The 20,563-nt window shown below is 37.3% G+C and overlaps 1 protein-coding gene across 2 annotated transcripts; it reads right to left on the bottom strand.

Moving 5' to 3' along the window:
- Positions 1 to 2,672: 2,672 nt before the first annotated feature.
- Positions 2,673 to 20,453, bottom strand: FAM98B (family with sequence similarity 98 member B). Of its 2 annotated transcripts, none has more exons than XM_059819373.1 (8): positions 20,375 to 20,453; positions 19,283 to 19,431; positions 18,317 to 18,451; positions 17,429 to 17,607; positions 10,489 to 10,569; positions 9,967 to 10,083; positions 7,396 to 7,563; positions 2,673 to 5,911 (listed from the first exon to the last, which is right to left on the bottom strand). In XM_059819373.1, exons 1-8 carry the CDS (start codon positions 20,437 to 20,439, stop codon positions 5,558 to 5,560), a joined length of 1,248 nt encoding a protein of 415 aa, XP_059675356.1. In that variant the 5' UTR covers positions 20,440 to 20,453; the 3' UTR covers positions 2,673 to 5,557. The 2 variants fall into 2 exon arrangements, with proteins under 2 accessions (XP_059675356.1, XP_059675357.1); XM_059819374.1 differs by having other exon boundaries at positions 18,317 to 18,442.
- Positions 20,454 to 20,563: the final 110 nt, after the last annotated feature.

Genomic DNA, 20,563 nt, shown 5'->3' with positions numbered 1-20,563 from the left:
TTCCAGCCACAATTTACAGTCATTATCAAGTTATATGCTTTATTTATAAAAAAAGTCTTAGTTGAAACTATTTGCTAATTTAGTGATTCTAAATTCTTGTTTTGAACTTGGATTGTGCTTGCACCTCCATGTCTAACTAAAAACAAATGGAGGGAAAGAGTAGTAGATTTTCTATTACCTTACTGTAAATACATATGGTTTGTAAAGAACTGAAATGTGTAAGACAAAAAACAGCAGCTGTGAAGACTGTTCAGCTTTTTTTCCTCATACACTAAACCTGAATTATTAACAATTAACATGGAATTGCACTTTGATCAATGAAGCAATCAAAATGGCTTTCAGGTCATGTCCGCAAGCTTCCTTTGCCCTTTTTCTGTAAGCTGCTTGATTTTGTCCTCTATTTCTAATAGGTATTTAGCAAATAAAAGTCTGTTTCTGCAACAATTAAAATAAGTGAGATAGATAAACATGAAAATATATTCAACATTTTAAAAATACCCCAAAATAGCAGCTAAGACTGATAAATCCTGTTGTGCAGCTAAGATAACTCTGCCTGCTTGTGGTATAAACTCTGGATTCTAATAGAACTTGTGTGTATATATACACTTTGTCTGCTCTGGGCTGTGGAGATCATGAACGAACTCTCATTTAAAAAGAAAAATTCCCTACTGTCAGCAGCTGGCCCGAAGGCTACTGTGTTACTCGGTTATTGAGTACTAAGTTTGAGTACTTAGTACTCAAAATTGAGTTATGACCATAGATTTGTACAGTCTTAAATGTTAACTTAATGTTTCTCTGTGGTGTCTTCTTGTTCCTACAAACAATCGGAATGATTTAGAAGGGATCTGTTTGCAGGAACATATGTGGTGCTTCATATATGCTGAAAACTTCCTGCTTCAAAGCTGTCAGTAGATACCTGGAGAATTTCAGAACTCTCAAAGTACTTTCAGGTTCTCTGTTTGCCTAAAACCCCTCTACAGTTGGTTTGGGTTTTTTTGGTTGGTTGGTTGGTTTTTATGGTAGTCCCTTCTTATTTCTTTTGGGACATCCTTTTTGTTGCATGAAAGACTAATAGCAGAAACTGACCTTACTGGGATACTGCTGAAACTGACAAAGCTACTGAACAAAAAAATCACTCACATCCATATTAATCTTCAAGCTGCTTCATGCTGGGAAAAAAAGATACAATTAAAGTACTAAGTGCTGTTTATAAGTCGCATTAGCAAACACTGATACTGAAATTTATCTTGCCATGTCTAATTTAAATGAAAAGCACTCACCTTTATTCCTTCTCCAGGTTCAGCTGTGTTTCATGTACATACAGGAAGGAAGAAAAAACAAGTGCCCCCCACCCCAACAACTGTTTAAGTGTGAATTCTGATCGTTTAAAGATAAAAGCAAATAGACTGAGTAATATAACAATTAACAAGGCAGGGCTACTGTTCATATTCAGATTAAACACAACTGCCTTTAAAGCAGCTTGTATGTTTTTGGAAATACCTTTTTGTTACAGTAGCAATCTGTTATTTTGTTGTAACTGATCTCCATGGCAACTTGAAGAATTTTTGTTTTAATGCTGTTTGAGAAGATTGAAAAAGTGTACAGATTGTAAAGATTTTATATACATTGTAAGATTTCAGTTTACTATTTATAATAGAAAAAAATTAAAATTGCACTTCATGCCTCTGAGTTTGTATCTATCTATCTTGAATATAGCTTGATTAAATTTCTTTATTTTCCTTGACTCTGACACCTGAGACGCTTCTGCAGGATTAACCTAGTACCAGAGTCCCTAGACTAGCTTCACCTTCTGTGAGCCTTGGAACATTGCCTGAGGAAATTTAGGAAGCGAGGTATTTGCAGATCATTCTTTCGGTATTTTAGTGGTTGACACAGTACAGACACTGATTTGCTACTCACTAACTATTCCAAGTATGACAAAGCACAATTCTTCATTAGCACAATCTCTCACTTCTATTAAGAACACTAATTTTGAAAAGATTTCACAGCACAATAGCTAAATTTAAACATTAAACATAAACATGCTAATGCTGGCTATTACACAGGCAGCACTGTATCACCCTAAAGACTTGCTATTCTTTACCTTGTAGTAAATCTCAAAATACCTTCTCTCAGTTATCTTTTTATATGGGGCAATGAACATCCATTGTTATCTTCGGTCATCTGAGGGAGGTGAGGGAAGAAGAACAAGGAGTGCGGGCTGCCTACTGAAAACACGATTCCTATTTATATGGGCAAATCTGCTCTACAGTCTTGCACATGTAAAACAAGTTGTGCTTTACTTCATAATTATAGAATTTAAAAAAAGAAAACTTCAGAAGTAATTAGAAGATATTTCCTTAGTTTAATGTAAAGACAAAAAGTAATGATCATATAGACCTATGTAATTGCTTTTACTAAGGTAAAATTTAACTGAGATTCCTTAGTAATCCCAGACAATGTAATAGAGATATATTTGTGACATGCCCTGTCTGTTGAAATTTTCTTATGTTGTTATCTACAGCCTTCTCCATTTTGGCCAAAATATATCAGTTATTTTCATCATCGTAAAAGGTAAGTTTCATCACTATTGTAAATCACCAGCAGGAGTTTTTCCTTACAAACACAGGAGGAACATATGATAGTGGATCCAAATCACACTACACAAGTGATGCAAGTAACTTCAAATACAGTACTTTATTCCTTAGTGTTTACAGCTGTTAACAAAAGTGTCTCTCTCAAATCCTGAAAAGAACCCCAACCTATTTTTCAATTCTTGATCAAACAAAACAATATTCAGATAGATATTCATTAAGTGTGAATAAACACAAAAAATGCTCACAACCATGTGTATGAAAATCTTCTACTTACAACAGAATTTTTGAAAATACTTTTTTCCAAGACACATACAAAATTTGAGGAGAGGTTTAAATCAATTATTTTCATAGTATTATTGCATCTTTTGATAAATTAAAAGCATACGTTCTGACAACAGAAGACAGAAAAGGATAACTCTATGAAATGTGGTGGTGCTTACTTTAGTTTTTGACTACTGGTTTCACATTTTGGAATTATTTAAGAAAAACTAAAATGGCCAGATTAAAAAACAAAATCTCCAGCCTATTTAAATTTCCATCTTTTACATGGTCTACATAAATATAATTGAAATATGATATTGAAATAATTAAACTGTTAGAATTACTTGTGGGCACATAGCTACTTCACTCGATTGTTTACTGCACTCAGAACTGTCCTACCTGCCACAAACAGGATAAACTGATGAGTGGAAAAGCACCAAGGCACATCCACATACACCGTTACAACAGTTCAACTAAACCAGTGCAACTTCACACCTAAGAGTGATGAAATCTTTATGCATAGATAAGCCATTTGATTTTGCTAGCATATTTCCTTGGTGAAGCTAAATGCTTGACTGCTGTTCAGAAACTACTTGTAGCAAAAAATAACAGTGGGATGAGCAAACAGAATTTTGTATCAAGGCTTTGGTTGTTATAAACAAGTCTCTCCTCTGTTCCTTTGCTGACTTCACCCCCAAGGCCAGCAGTCTCACTTGGTATTTATGTCTTTCAACTGGTGAGCTATTCCAGAGCATTAGGCAAAAACCAAGCTCAAAAGCAAGAAACCCAGTACTATGCTCCCACATGACCCATGAGGGTCTCTCCGTAATGACTGCAGGGGCTGACAACAGCTTAGGCCAGAAAGGAGTATAGAAAAAAAACTGGCAAAGGAACTATATTATTAGCAGCTGGATGAAGTTAGGCCATTATTTCAAGAGTTCACATCCAAGTTAACATGCTCAAGCAAGGAAAACTTCTGCCCTTTTTTGTTAGGCACCTGCTGGTACCCTGAAGTATGGGTAAGGCTGTATCTACCACATCACAAGCAGCATTCTCAAGCAGACTATGATCAGAGAAGAAATAACAGGAGAGAAACTTCTCAAGTTTATCTGGATTAAAATTTCAGATGAAAAGGTTGGTGATAGCTAATTAATAAAATCTCACAGAAGGTAAAATAACATCTTTAAAGCATACCAAATACAGACACCAGTACAAAATTTCTGCAGAAAGAACTCATAACTGTGGAACATAAAACTAAAATGAAATCCTGAAGTTCAGCCTGCACTTAAGCCTATAGCTACATACTCAAAGTGCTTCAAGGTTTCTGTGCTATGCAATGAACAGACACCCCCCAGGTTTATCAGATGCCTTCCCACATCTCTCTGTAGTAACCTCACCCTGATACACAGTTGTGAGTGGACCTGGGCATCATCGCCCGGTTCCACCTCTGTACTCAGGAGTGGCCTCACAGCAGGGGAGGAGATCTAAAAGATGCTGGATGACAAAAACTGTTTCTTTAACTGACAGCTCTAAATTTAATTCTTGTCTATATGTATTTACAGCCATAACTGCATGAAAGCTAACTCCTTCCTCTAAAGTAACACTGTCTGTGAAGAAGGCACCTATACCATGTCAAGACAGAGTTTCTTTTACGTTATCAGACCAATTGGTTGGTAGAGTAAGAGACAGAGAGAAGCCACTGAGGAAGGGCAACTGCTGTATGAGATGTCTTATTAGCTGAGCAGCTGGCGATTCCCAAACATAGAGCAGGCAGGGGAGAAGAAAAAAAAAAAGGGGGTGAAAAAAAAAGAAGAAACAATGTTCTTTCTCAAGAAGCTCAGCTTATTCAACCTTTATGTCTCAAAGCTGATTCAGAAGGAATATATAAATAAACTCTTACCAGACATGATGGTTGCAGAAGTTTCCTGCCCAGTTTGATCTTAAAATATTTTTATGAAACACCAATAAAATGGAAAATAGGTAAAATGAAAATAGACACTATCAAAACTCACCATGATTCTGAGTTTATGGTACATGCTCTGACCTTCAAATAGTCTCTGATACATTTATGAACACACCAAATGACCTGATTTTATTAGTTTCTGTAGAGTATTAATTCAGAATGTTACTTTTATGTGAAGTTCCAGAAGAATAAGGAACCTAATTGAGTAATTTTGACCAAAGCCTTAAGGATTTTAACATTTGAAATTAAAATTCATTTACACGTCCCACATGAAAACTAGATGAAGAGAAAAAGACTGAAAGTGGCATTCTAGAGTCCTTTAAAAGAGTTTCCATCTGGTTCTGAGGCCTATTTTGTTTTTTCTACACAGCATTTTGGAGCAGGGAAGTGGACATGCAACATGCAATAATTAGAGAGGCCTGAACATTAAATAATATATTTTTTGTTTGTTTAGAAAGGATTTTATTCAGTTTTCTGAGGCTTATTTTAAATAAAATGACATATTAAAAAACACCATATGAGCAGTATGAAAAACAAGGACTTCAGCCATCACATTTTACTACAAAAGTTCTGTTCAGTTAACTAAAAGAATTCAATGACAATATCAGTTGGTCTAATGCAATGATTCATATGGTCATACTTAATTCTAACCTAAACCCAAGTTAACATATCTAAATTCCTGATACCAGCAAACACCACCACTATATTTTGCCAGTTACTCAATATTTACAGTATTTTAGTATCTTCGGTAGCCTCCCCCTCCTCTTCCACCATATGGATCACCATAGCCTCCCCTGCCACCATAACCTCCCCTGCCACCATAATCTCCCCTGCCACCATAATCTCCCCTGCCACCTTGGAAGCCACCTCCACCTCTTCCACCACCTCTGAAACCCCCACCTCCAAACCCACCACCTCCTCCTCCTCTTCCCCCTCCACCCCCCCAGTTGCCCCTTCCACCCCCACCCCCACCTCCCCAGCCACCTCTTCCACCACCTTCTTGTCTTTTTTGCCAAGGAGGCATTTCAGGAGGAGGTGGTTCAATCTCTGTTGGTCTGCCTCCACGGTCAGGTACTCTCCCCATCAGAACCTACATGGAAAAATAGATCATTTTTAGTTTAAAAAAAATAGTAATATTAACTTGAAGAGACACGGGGTGGTTCTCCTGTGGACAAAGACATGCTGCCTGCTCTTTACAGAAAATATGGTCCGCTCAGTGTGGAGCTTGACAGCAGAATCCCTATTTCCAGTCCTTGTAACTTGCCACAACACAACAGAACTCTGAAAGCGATCCCATTTTCCACCTGTAAAATTGAAATAACTGCAGCTAGCTAGCTCATATTACTTTTGTGAAATCTTTACGAAGAAAACTACACGCATGCGAAGTATTAGTATTACAATAAGCAAGATACGTAATTCATATATAATATATATGAATTTATAAATATATATTAATCTAGAAAATACTCCTTATGATGCGTCTCTTCTACTTAAATTTCGAAGTTCAAGTTCAAACCTAACCAGCTGGCAAAACCCATAACCTGGCAAACTGATGTGCAGTTCTAAAAGGAACACCCGTTTGCCCTAGATTAGAAACTACTGACACTCAGTAGAGAACTGGAACGGACAAAATACATAACATGCTGCAGCAACACTTTCAAGAAAAGGGGAAAAAAAGGGATCTTGACTTTGGTGGATATTACTCAGTGTATAAAAAGGGAGACTGTACTGAAGAAAGTTACACAAAACATTTAGTTGAAGAACAAAGAGGTATCCAAGTAGGTCTTTTTTGTTGTTGTTTCCGTATTTCCTAAACTCTCTGTGTGATGAACGTTAACATACTCTGGTCAGTCCCAGGCACTCCAATTAAAGTCCTCTCAAGAAAAAAAACCCTTCTCTGAGATCCTACAATAATAATGAAATTCCAGAGTCTTTGGTATCAAAACATATTAAAGGATATCTAAACAAGGCATAAAACTTCAGAAAAATCTGTAAATAAAGGATTAATAAAAACAGGCTTAGTCACCATTTGAATAGTGAAATTAATGTAATTACTGGCAAGCTGCAGCTTTTATCATACACAAGAAAGCAGTACAATGTTGATTTATTACTGTAGCCAAACCAAATAACTTTACTTTGCAGCAAAATGACACTTCCACAGAAACTTTTGTGATTTATAATATACCAATAAACTAAAGATGCTGGTTTACGAACTGAACAACATAATCCTGGCAACAGGTAGCTCAGGAATTGATACCAGACAGACTTACACATATCCTGAACTTGAGGTGTGCAGTTGCACAGAACTCAAGAGGTCATTTACACACACATCCCCCACCATTGCTCCTTATCTAGACTACTGTTTCATCCTGTTGCATGACTGACTGTGTAATAAGATAAAAAAGAAGTTGCTGCAATGTTTACTGGAATGCTGCAAACCTTCCTTTCTTAAAGCACCAGGTATCTTGCAAAAAGAAATTAAAATATTAAGCAAGAGTATAATTCCAGAATTACTTCTGATAGCTCTGTAAACTTCCATGTCCTTTTATCACATTTCAGAAAGAAAAAGTATACCTTGTTGATGGCACAGACTGTATTTTCCCGTGTTGATCCACTACTTGTTCTTATGATCTTCGATAAATCTTCTCGAGCAGCAAGAAGGTGAGCTAACGTAATAGTTGACTTTGGAGATAATGCATAGCGCTTGGGCTGATAGATTCGTGCTATGTCATCTGTTTTTACCTGAATGATAAAATCAATCACAACTTACTTGCTAGGCATAAAGCACACAAACACACTTACAGTAAACCATGTATTGGTCTCAGTAAGTTTCAATTTGAACACAGGGGGTAATGTCTGAAAATCTAGGTTATCTTACAAAATATAGTGCCAGTTGTTACCAATTCTCTTCATATGGATGGAACTATTGAACAAAAAGTGCTGCTGATTATGTTTAATTGATGCTGAAACTTAGCACCATTACAAAAGAAACTCTCCTATCCACTGGCATCAAACAGATTCTTCGATGTTTTCCAACATATGTAAAGACTAAAATTTAGGAGTCCAAACTGCTCTCTCAAGAGCTTTACATAGCCATATTTAACAAATCACTTCTAAATCAGAGGAAATCAGAGCAGCTTCAAAACAAGGTCAATTTGTGGAAAAAAATTTTAAATGTATCAATGCAGCAAAACACTTGTGCAAGCCATGAAAAAGGGAGACTGATAAGGGGAGAAAATAAGATTTTTTCCAAACACACTTTGATGTTTTGTTTGTTTTACAAAAAAGAAAAATAAATACACTTTCTGGGAACATCTAGAAAGATCTTCAGAATAAAAAAAAATTTGATCTTGGATGGACCAGACAACAGGTGCTGTTCCTTTACATGACTGTTTTGCCAGGCAATCACTACACCATTTATGGATCCATTTCAGTCTGCAAACTCACCCCTCTTGGGGACTGAACAAGTTAAAAAAAACCCCACAAAAAATGTCAAACCGTCAAAAGCAGAGAAAGGTATCAATACCTATTTAATGGTGGGGAAGAAAAAGCAAGCAAACAAATAAATTAAAAAAAGGACAGCAATTTGCCTCTTGGCTTAAAAAAAAAAAAAAATCTAAAATATCTAAAATGCCAAAACATTTTCAATCCCCAAAACCTTCCTGGAGAAGTTATAAACAAATATTTCTAAAAGAGAACTAAGGAAAAAAAAGATTTAAAACCGTATGTAATTTTGAATTAATATGTAACCTCGTTATTTCCGTAACTGCATACTATTTCATATCAACAGTCGTTATAAGACAGGAAAATGAATCATCTTACTACTTTATCATCATTAAAAATCTCTTTAAACTATTGTTCTACTGTGAAAGTGTATTCATTGTTTTTCATGTTGTTTGAATGGAATAATATCAAGTGACTTTAAAATTTTAGTCTGTTTAAGTTAGTCATCAGTTAACATCAAGAACATTTTAGAAGCATACTTTAAATTTGAAAATGCATAGTTGTACTGGTACAGCTATAAGGAAGTTATACACTGAGGGACATCTCCTGGCTTCTGTGAGCTAAATGCCCTCCTTTTCCTTTCTTGCAGCATAAAAGCATTCACAACCCCTGCAGAAATTAAATAGTGAGCCATTCCAAAGCAGCACAGCAGCATCTAGATTCACGTCTTCCAGTGATACTTAGTGAGCTTCATGAAACCAATTCTGTCTGCATGTGTCAACACCAAACTGTGACACCAGAAAGACTTGTAACAATTCATATTTTCAGTAAGCTTCTGAAGTTTTAAGACTTATCCCATCTTAAGCTTTCTACACAAACCTTTGGAAGGAAAGTTGATCTTGCAGCTCATGAGAAAAAACATCTGCCTTCAGCTTCCCACATGTACATTCATCAAATTACAAACTTTTTACATCTTATCTCCCTGCTTTCTAGAACAGAAACAATATGTATTTCTGGCTCAGAAATATCAGACTGGTTAAATCATGACTATTTTTTAATATACAGAGTGCTAGGAAATAGTACAAATGATCACAATTAAAATTATACCAGCAGAGAAAATTCACAGGAGTGGTCTGGAATTTTTAGCCACTTGAAGGATTACAAGTAATTGTGTGCTTTTATCATACAAGCTGCTATTCAAATAACCTGTTCAACTGACCATTTGTTTATTCAGTAGCTTTGAATCCAAGATAGGCAGCAGTCACTGTAATCTCACTGACTTTATGGGCAGTCAATCTTTGCACCCAACCTACCATAAAGCCCAGTGTTTGTCTTCCTCCTGCATCTGCATAAGAAATGTTGAGGTTCCCTCCTAGTTTACTCGATTAGAGTGGGGTGGATATAGGAAAGAAAAAGGGGAGATGTGAACTCATTAAAGTGAGAAACCCCAACAGAGGATGCTAGAATTTAGAACTGTAAAGCTATAAACAGTCACAAAGGACGGACTGTGCCATCTGGTTAAATCCTTCCCCTTCCTCAATATATATATAACTTGGATGTTACAACCTGGGATGAGAAACTGGTTAGAAAGACGACAACAGTAATGGAAGTGCATTTACATGGCATGTGTATTCGGTAGGAAGACTTGGGGAATTGTAGCAGACTCCCACCTACAGGAAGCAAAAAATACAGCAAGCTTACCTTTGCTCTATCAGACCAGCCAAAAGACTGTACTGTCACATCTAGCCTCTTCATTAACATACGTCTGCGACATTCATACTCACTGCGAAGAGCATCATTGATTTTTTCCAATCTTTCCTGCAGTGTTACAATAAAAAAATCCAAACATTCACATCTATAAAGTTATAAAAGCCAATTTAAAGTTAACCCCATTCAGCAACTAAGGTATCTACTATGGCCAGGTGACCACTATAAACTACTACATAAAATTAGGTGTAGTGCTGTGTAGTGCTACAGTAGTATGTATCTACAAAATATTTTGGAAGTTAGTAAGTGAATTAATCAACCAACACAAAGTCTGTTTTACAACATTAATTCTGGAAGTATCTGATTATCATTGTTAATATTTAGCAATTGAATTTTAGTTTTAATATTTAGCAATAGAACAGTGACGGTAAATTGGACAAAGTTAGATGAAGCCACATGCATCAATTTTGACCATCCTGTTAAATACAGAAAACAAATGGAGAGACTTTTGTTTACCACTTGGTCAGAATTCAGAGGTTTTGTTAGCAGTGATTTCCCCACATGGTTATTTTGAACTTTTGAGAGAATGTCCTTTATCTGAAACGAAACGCATACTTCTCAGAACACAAATGATATTTACATTTATTTCAGCACAATTTACTGCAATCACAATTTGCTACTCTTAAGATCAAATATAGCACGTTTGTTTTAGCAGACTCATAAAAACAGATATGCATCTTCCGGCTTATCATCCATTACAAAAAGAAGATTTCCTAAGTACCTTCTCTACATGACCAACCTCTATACAAAAAAATTTTATGGCACACCACTTCTCCTCCCAATTATGATAGAACAATATCTACACGGCCAATTTACCAAGTGCATATAGACACTAGGACTAGTTGAATTACTCATTTTACTTATTACTAAACGTTGCAACTACAACTAAGGAAATGTAACAATTGGAAGCTGGGAGTTCTGTTGCCACATGCTAGACTTGGCTACAAAAATCTGGTGATGGGTGCTAGTAAGAAAGGCAGGAGATAGGATCGGTATGCAGTCATTCTCTCTCACTAATTTTCTTTTAATCCCATAATTGGTTTCATTTAACATTATGTTTAAGACTTTTGCATTCACTCCAAATCAGCCTTGCTTATACTTCTTACATTAGTTTTTGCCCTCAATAATCAGGGATGAAGTATGCTCTCTCTTTCTGCTTTCCAAACTCCACTGCATTCTCCTCTCTCATTACAAGAAAGCTCTACCTCCTCTTCTTGAAGGAACTTCCTTTGGCAGAGCTCTTCTAAAACTGTTACCATGAATGACCACAACACTCGTACATACAACTTTCCAGCCAACTGATTTTTCAGCTGGAGTAGACCGCATGCATATTATTGTTCCTGCAAGTTTTGCACACAGTCTGATGGGGAGAAGAACTACATCCTCATTTGCTTTTGTAAATAATTATAGGGAACCAAGTCAAACAAGACTAAAGCTAGAGTTAATTTTCTTTTACATGTCACAAGGAAGGATTAAGGTAGTGCATAATCTACAGTAAGACCTGTAGCTGAGGACAGCCATTAGATACATTTGCAAGGTTTGTAAGACTTCATGTAGGCACACAGGCATTTACATTAAATTTATCATAAAGGTATTGTCCAAAGCTCACTCTTCCAGTATTATCTTAGTTCATCTTGTCAGAGTTTTGAGCTCTATATATTACAGAAATATCATCTCCAGTGACCACTATGAAAAAAACATCTGGGAGACAGAAATTAAATTCCAGAGCACTTAGTCAATTGATTAAAGAAAGCTACTTGAAAAAGAATACTTGATAAAACAACTCTCATATTTCAGGGTTTTTGTAATTATCTCTTCTTCCTTTTTCTGCATATACCAAGGAAAGAATCTGATCTCGAATTCTGTGTGAAAACCAAGATGTATATTTTGTTCTTTTCACATCACCTTTGGGCAGCACTGTGGCAAGTTAAAAACACAATAGCCCCAGGAAAAGTCTGAAGTAAAAAATACTGTGCAGTGAGCAAATTACAGGAAAACAGTGTTTTGACTCCAGCAGAAGACAGCCTAGTAGTATCTGAAAAGTGGCCATCTATTTACTGTAATATTCCCTGCCATTATACTCCATCCATATGAAAAAAGAGGTACAATAAGGGATGAAGTTCTGTTCCATGTACCCTACTGATCCCTACACTCCTCTTTCTCTGCTAGTTGTTGCTTCTTTGCAACCTTTATTTTCTTTACAAAAAGCCCTCCAGGGTTGTCTGATTTGTCTGTCTTCTAAATGTAGCCAACTTGTTTTGATTTTAGTGAAGCGTGTACATGATGCCTCTCATAATTTACTTCAAAATTCAAATATACCTAAGCACAAACTATGCTTGAATTTGAACACATGTCTGAAGAATCAAAACCTAAAGTGAATAATCAACAATATGATAAGATCAGCATGACAGCAAGAGATGAAGACATCAGTAATTAGTTTAGAAGATGGAATAAACAGAAGATGAATTAAAAATTCTACTAGGCAAGAGGTGTCTCTCCATATACCATTAAGGTCAGAAATATAACCTCAAAGGTTCTAATGAGTTGAAAGGAAGAGAGTGTATCAAAATGAGACTGGCTGCTGGAAAAAAACAACACAACAAAACCAAAACAAATCCTCAACGTAATTTATAGCTATAAAGTGAAAGAAAATTTGGAAACCAGTGATGCTGAATACTATCTAGAGATTAGAATTTTTGCAAGCTTGCAGCTGCAAGGGCAGCTAAGAGGTAAATACAACACTGGGCTCCACATACAAAAGCCATACATTCTGCCACCACAAGTCAATCACAATTAAAAGACCTAATCCAGCACTGCATACTCCTGATCTCCATAAATTGAAAAATGAAAGGAAGTTTAGATAGAACAATTAAGGAAGACAATCAGTGAAAATCAGAACTAGAAGAAACAAGAACAGCTAAATGAAACAATCCTTTATTGACTAGGAAACTGCCCCCAAATTTCTGTAACCTTTTTTTTCCAAGTTAAAGAGAATACCTCTGTAATTTTATCCAGTGACAGGTTTATTAATCAAGTAACATTTAAGGAGGAATCTCTTCACTGATGAACTGGTCTACATTCATGTTTGTGACACACTGTAAAGTCATACCCAGATTACTGAATCTCTACTTTACTCCCTCACTCCCATCAGCAGGACTCTGAGGGCATATCCTACAACTACAATGGTGACATAAGCTGAGCTGCTTTACAGTTGCAGAATACATCGTCCAGTCTTGACTGATGACTGATGACGAGCTCTGACGTACACCTGCCTGCGAGAGGACAAGAATCCAACTGATGTGAGAATCTACGCTATAACCCACATTCTGAACATGGCAGTTGCCCTAGATTAAGAAGTATAACCAGGAATTTAAAAAAAAAAAAAACACCACCAAAATCCAGAAAGAAGTCTGCATGGGTAAGTGGGAACAATACCAAAAGCAGTGCCCAGATAAAAGAGCAGTGAAAACATACTCATAGAAATGTAAAAGAAATTGTAACAGCCAATCATCCTAAAGTTCTCACACGCTCAGCTGTAAAAAGCAAACCAATTAATTAAGAGCTAGATGGAGACCAATATATTTGACTGTTCGACATACTATGTAATCAATGACCTTGGTAAGATTAAATATTTATGGTATTGCTTTGGAAGTTCACACACTCTCTAAAAATAGTTTAAAAACAAATCATTATTGGATTTGTTTGAGACAAAAATACTGACTTAAAACCTGCTGTATAAAAATACACAGTTATTCTATCATTACCAAATAAAGCATACCTTTATGTATTGAACATTACATTTCTCATCTGTTTTGTAAGTCTACACTCCTTTAAAAAAAATTTTAGCTCACATTTCACTACCATGTTCCATATATTTATTAATTATCTTTACCCTCTGTCAAAACAGAGCAATAATTTTTATGTTTAACACCATTTGCACAGATAAACATCACATATGCATGCACCTCCAGGGTTTCGAAAAGAAGATTTTTGAAAAAAACCTGATCTGGAGACAGGTGTCATTTTATTAATTTAAGTTAAACTATCAACACTTTACGGAAGGAACATTGTACTAATTAGCCCTAAGGCGTACTTCACAACTGCAGAAAGATCACCTAAAATCTTAAGCGCAAAATATTTTTAACCCATCCTCTGCCTCTCTTCCATTTACCTGCAGATCATTTTAATTTCAATATTTATCTAACTTTAAAGACATTTTTGTTTGACCTTTATGTCTGGTGAACAGGACAACTCTTTCGTCCTGTTCCCTGCAACTACATTGATACTTAAATGTACAGGCACCATTATGTCTTTAAAATTATTAAAACCTAACAGTTAAAAGCAACACACTAACTTAAATATGAATAAATTCTAGGAAGTATTCCCACATATTTTTAAGGATATTCTTCTCATATTTCACTTAAATGTTACTTTAGTTTTGATTTAATTTCTTCGGTAACACTTAGTTTCTTTTCATCCTCAACTATTAGGGGACTACTTTTCACATATTAGAAAACAAATAACGTAGGCCAAAAAAATTTAGAAGTCTTTCAGATAGTATCACATTAAGAAATCTTTCAAATAAACAGTATTAGAATGCCACTTCGTAATTAGGTGTGAAATTCACACTATCTTGACTGGAAAAAAGCCAGATGTGAGGATGAGCTACAAAGCACAACACCGGCATAGACTTTTCTGAATCTCTGATCAACGTTCATTTAGAATTTATGGTGATTTTGGTACTAAATTTCAGAATGCCTCCCAGATTTACCCTTTGTAAATATACTTCACAAGGGAACAGCATTTTAAAAAAAGAACTAAAAAATTACTGTTAGTTTTTCAGTGCTATAGAATAAAATAAAATATATTTAGTGGTAGCAGGCTGTAATACTGTCAATTCACCTCTCATATTTTCTTATCTATGTTGATAACCACTACCCCAGTTTATTACAGGAGATGCAAATTTAAAAGGTACTTCCTATGACTGCATATTCAAAGTTTGAGCTACTATAAAACTCATCATTTGAATGAAGAAAGCAATCTTGATTTTATATTAAATAAACTGACAAATTATTAAAAACAATCAATGTTCTAACGTTCCATACCAAAATACAATGTGTGATCTGTCCCTTTGGTAGATTGCTGCTGCACAGCCAAACTATTCTCAGAACTATTCCCACAGCTACTGACAATGCTGAAGATGCTAGACAGAGACAAAGAGTAGACATGTTGAAATGCTGCAGATACATTTGCAAAGTCAATAAAAATACTAGATTAGTTTGTATGTTTCTATTAAAAAATATATAGTATAATACTAAAAGTCAACAGTGCAATTAGACACAGAACCTAATTAAATCAGAAGCAACAAAATATTTGGAAAAAGAAATTGATCATTTCAAGTGAATTTTTGTGAGAGTCTAAAAAAAGTAACAAATGGCACTCTGAAAAAAACATTTACAAAGCCAGTGAATTCCAACTGGTGGTATCACCGTTCTAACGCAGCCACATCTAAAAATGTAGGTGTCTAACTCTGTGCTGTATCAAAATAACTCTGAACCTGTCCCATATTAAAGTAAGGGATGAAGGACAAGGAAACATACAGCAGAAATTCTACAATATCTCCCGAGAGGTAGGAAAAAAAAAATCCTATGTTTGTAAGGAGTGAAACATGCAGAGAACAAATTACACTGTTAATTTGGAGTCACAGAAGATGAACGAACTAGTTTTGCCACTTGTCTACACTCTGAAGCGAGTATAAGTGGTATAACCACTGTGGAATTGACAGACCTGAAAACCATTGCAAAATAGCCCAGGCAGTATTATTAAAAAGAAAGAAAAAAAAAAAGATTAAAAAAAAGATAACACGCTTTTAAGATTCTGCTCATTTTAGTACTTATGAAACTGTAACAGTTTACATAAACTGTAACAGTAACACCCTACACACCAATTCAAGCCTGTCATCCTATCTGAAAGGAAATCTTGGTTGCAAAAGGTGGCAGATACCAGGAGCCTAATAACTCAAAGAAAACTTTCTAGGCTTTCTATGTGTGCATGAAGGAGCTGGCCCACCAGGTCTGGTCTTGCTGTCCTGCAATTGCACAACTAGAGTCCTACCCTTTTCACATGGTACGAAACTAAATCTGTGCCCAAGAAGTGAAGCCAGGAAGTGAGCAAGAAAGGCCACTGCCCATGGCTGCAGCCTACAAACCCACATGGATGTAAACACAGCTAACACCCACAGAGGAAGATCAACAGTACTAGTCAAGTTTCAATCAATTAGTTATTAGCTGGAACTCTGACATTTTAACCCTCAGAAAACAGTGATAGAATTGTTTCTTCATCCTTTCAAAAATATTTAATGGAAAGACTGGATATAAAGATTTCATTAGAACTAAATAGATCAAGCACAGTTAATAGTGCAGGAATAGGCATTTTCACTGTCACCTGGATGCTGCTTTTTATAAATGAATCTATTAAAGGTTTCGTCTTGTCACACTAAAGACGTACAGATGTAAGAAAACCATGCAATTAACAGGCCCTGTCCCCAAAACCTATGAATGTTCAACTGCCCACTGGCTGATAAGAAAAGGAGGAGGGCAAAGTAAAAAAAAAGCATAATCATGTAAAATTATTAAACTCAAAGACTCAGCAGCAGAGGGAGATTCATTCCATGTATCTCCCATAATTCTTAAAGGGGATCTGTCACCCATTCTCTCACCAAATTCTAGGGAGAAATAAAGAGCAAAACTTTTAGCTGCCTGACAGAGAAGATAAATTCCACCCCAAGAGCCTATTTACATTCTGCAGTGAGGAAGTCAGATTAAGGATCACATCAGTGAAACAAGTTAGAAACTAGTGGGGACTATCCTGTTGAATAAGGTTTAAATCGGCTTACTCACTGGCTATTGGTAATTCAGGCATTTTCATTCTCTTCTGCTACTAAGGAAATGGCACTAACAAATCAATACTTGCAATTAAGAAATTTGTAAACTAAAAAGCAAAAATTTAAGTTTTGGATATTAAATTTAAATACACCCCAGAAACGACTACAGGTGCATAAATGTGCGAACAGTTATTATCCAAAGTCTTCTGCTTGCTGCAGCACATTTGAATGGGTAACAGGAAAACTATGTTACTTCAACTCATACCTTAAATTCGCATGGCAAAGTACACCTCACCAGGTACATCGCATCCTCAGGGAAATGCTGAAATACTTCACCTCATAACTAAAACAGTTTAACTTAAACACTAAGCTGGCTTTCAGAGTAAAAATTTCTTTGCACTTGTCAGACAGGGTTTCTATGGATTAGACTGCTGGGCCCTTAACTCTAAAATGAATGCTTACAGAGATAATGCTTACTGTTTAACAATAGAGAGAACACACAAAAGCCCATACCTTTTGTTCCACATTGGTTAACAAGGGAGAAATATCAGAAGACGAGGAGTTTGGCAGGCCCACTGCATCGCAAATAGCTTGCACTTCCTGATAAATTTCATCGTGCTTTTCCAAATGAGCGCCTTTAGTTTTCTTGCTGTGCAATATCTTTAAAGCCTGAAGTTCTGTACTTAGAAATACTAGAGAAAAAATTGTCATAATGGCAGATTTAGAGACACTTGAGTATTTCTGCATCCACATTCTCATATACAAATACAAGACGTACATTTATAATAAGACCATGATAAAAGGAAGACTCTTTCTGAGTTCTCTCCTGGACAGGTCAGCATCAGTTTCCCATTCTTTATCTGAACTAACTCTCACCTGACTTCCTACCTTCAGTCTACACAACATATTTAACTGCCTAACCCACTTCTGCCACCAGACCGCTAGTTCATTGGCTAGTTTCACATGATCACACTGGTTCCTGCTGCTACTCCTTTGTCGAAGTCCAGCTTAAACCTGGACTTTGCTTCTCTCAATCCTGCTTTCAATACCTTCAGATCACGTAGCATTTTCTTTTAAGCTGCCCAGAAGCCTCTCAGAAACAAGGGAAGCAAAGTCTCAGTTTCAGCTGAGCTGGAACCAGATCAAGAGAGCGATCAGGAAGCCTCAGTAGGTTGAACCATACTTCACAAGGAAATTTTCGTTTCTACTAAAATAGTTTTCTAATAGTTTTCTATTTTCGACTTCTCCACAAAGGAGCTGATGCATGCTCAGCTAGGTTGTAGTGATCGTACACATATACTTAAATACACATAAAGAACTATGTAATGTAAATTGTACAGTAATGATAGAGCATGCATGCAAAATACTGTATTATGAGTGGGAAAAATGGTTATAACTTACAGAGGAGTTTAAGACAATCTTCTTTCTCTCTTAATCTGTCCTTGATGTCTCCAGATATAAGTGATGAATACGGACAAGCCATTTCTCTCAGAAAGCCACTAATCTCAAGCTGGAAGCTCTCTATATCTTTATCACCTATGGGAATAAATAAATGCAAAGCTAATGACTTTTCACAGAAACATCAATCTGTAATCTAATTTCCTTAACTTATACATTTAAATCACAGGCTTCAATAGCTCAGACAAAGATTTACCACCTACCACCCTAGTAACATTTTCTTTCTTCTTAAAGAAGTCCTACATACAAGCAGACAAGCCTTTTAATAGCTACAGCAATATTGCTTTGAACGAGAAGGTGATGCTACAGCAGCCTTTGAAGACATGAATGCAAATGAACATCACTAGGAAGTGAACAGCTTACATCACAAAACAGTGTATCAATGTAATTAATTTTCTGATGAAGAAGTTACACGAGTCATGAACCCATTATTTTCAATGGTTGTTTTTAGTTTTACTACTTTTTGTGAAAACATAAGCAATATAAAATCTCATCCAAGTTCCAGCACTCAACAGAAAGAATCAGGTAGTACTAACGAGCAACTCGCGTATCTACACACAGTGCTGAATGGAATACTGAATTGGACCAACTAGCTGAAATAGCAGGCACTGGAATTTAAGCCATCAAAATATGATTACATATAACAACCACTCATAGGATGTATGAATGTACTTTTTATATTTATGTAGATCTAAAAAGCCCAAAAGCACCTTATTTTTCTTTTGAAAGAATCTTCACAAGACAAGACCTTAATCTAAGAGTCAAATATATGCAAATATCAGCCTCGGTTTGGCTACCTTTCAACTATCGTCTAAACTTCAACACTGTAATTTCACTATTAGCTGAACAATATGGTCTAAATGCACTGAACAAATACAGAATTGCTTTAATAAGTTAACATTCATATACCATCTGTTGAAGTGATGCTTTCTTCCATGTTACAAAGTGACTTTATTTGGGAACCCAACCAAATGCAAAGCTCAAAAAATTCTGGTGAAGACAATCCGTTTTCTGCTGCTTTGTTCAGAGCTTCCTCCTCCAACAGGGGACCTGTGTACCTGCACAGGGAGATAAACATTCGTGATATGAAGCAAGTTTAACATAAAATATACCCATTTAAAAATCATTTTACGAGCTGTTTAGTAACTACACCGCAAGAAATTAATCTTTGCGAGTTACTTTTGTCAAGGAAATAATTCAGACTTTTTTTAAACACACCAAAAAATGAGTGGTAATTTATGAACAAAATGGGTTGTCAGAAAATAGGAGGCAGGCATTTTCACATGCCACATATCACATGTGTATGTGAAAAGAGTTTCATGTCTCAATACATGCTAATCAGACAAGAATTCAAGTATTAATTCAAGTGTTCAGTCAAAGAAATTTCCTTCCAACATTAACGACTCACCGGCCTAGAGTACTGGCAATAAGATAACTGAAAATTAAACTAAATTTTACATTGTTTCTGCTCTGTTGCAGCTGAAGCACCTTCGCGGGGGGCAGGCAGGCGTGACCAAACCGGGCGGGCAGCCCGGCCGGTGGGAGACCCGGACGCGCCCGCAGAGGTGCTGCCCGGCCAGCGGCCCAGCCCCGGCCCCCCAGCCGTCGCTTCAGTATGACTAAACACCACCCCTTCTGAACGCTCTGTACCCCAAGAAACGCCCATGCAGCCGCGCTTCCTTCGTCCTTCCCGCATTACAACCAGGGCAAGCCCAACGCAGACGCTGTGACCCCGCTCCCGGGTGAGGCAAGAGGCCCAACCCCGGCCTCCGCCGGGCCTCCGCCGGCACTCGCCGGAACGCGGGCCCCGTCCCTCCGCCGCCCCCCGCCTGCCCGCCGCGGACGGCGCCGCGCTCCGCTCCGCTCCGCTCCCCTCCGTCTCGGGCCCGGCCTCCCGCCCGCGGCGAAGAGGCCCCCTCCACGCTCGGCCGGGTAGCGCGGCGGCGGGCTCCCCTCGGCCCTCGCCCCGCGAAGGGGGAGCCGCTGCTGCTCCCCGATTACCCCAAGGCCTCCAGCGCGTCCAAGATGTCGCACTCCATCTTCACGCCGGGCGCCAGCTCCCTCATGCCGGCACCGCGGCTCGCCGCCGCGCCGCGCTGTGCCCTCCTCAAACCGGCCCTCGGCAACCTGCACCCGTCGCTGCGTTCCGCCTGCCGCCGCAGGCCCGGGCCCGGCGGGAGGCCCCGGGAT

This window comes from Gavia stellata, chromosome 7 (genome assembly GCF_030936135.1).
Source record: "Gavia stellata isolate bGavSte3 chromosome 7, bGavSte3.hap2, whole genome shotgun sequence".
Lineage (NCBI taxonomy): Eukaryota > Metazoa > Chordata > Aves > Gaviiformes > Gaviidae > Gavia > Gavia stellata.
Note: the sequence above shows the minus strand (reverse complement) of the source record. Positions and strands in the feature narration are given on the sequence as shown.

Bases quoted from the DNA above. Each gene is read 5' to 3' on its own strand.
- FAM98B (XM_059819373.1), bottom strand. From the start codon at position 20,439: ATGAGGGAGCTGGCGCCCGGCGTGAAGATGGAGTGCGACATCTTGGAC. The intron at 19,432-20,374 runs GTAATCGGGGAG...CTCCCTGTGCAG, and splicing joins GACGCGCTGGAGGCCTTGGG to GTACACAGGTCCCCTGTTGG. The intron at 10,084-10,488 runs GTAAACAAAAGT...GTAACACTGCAG, and splicing joins CTCTGAATTCTGACCAAGTG to GAAAGATTGGAAAAAATCAA.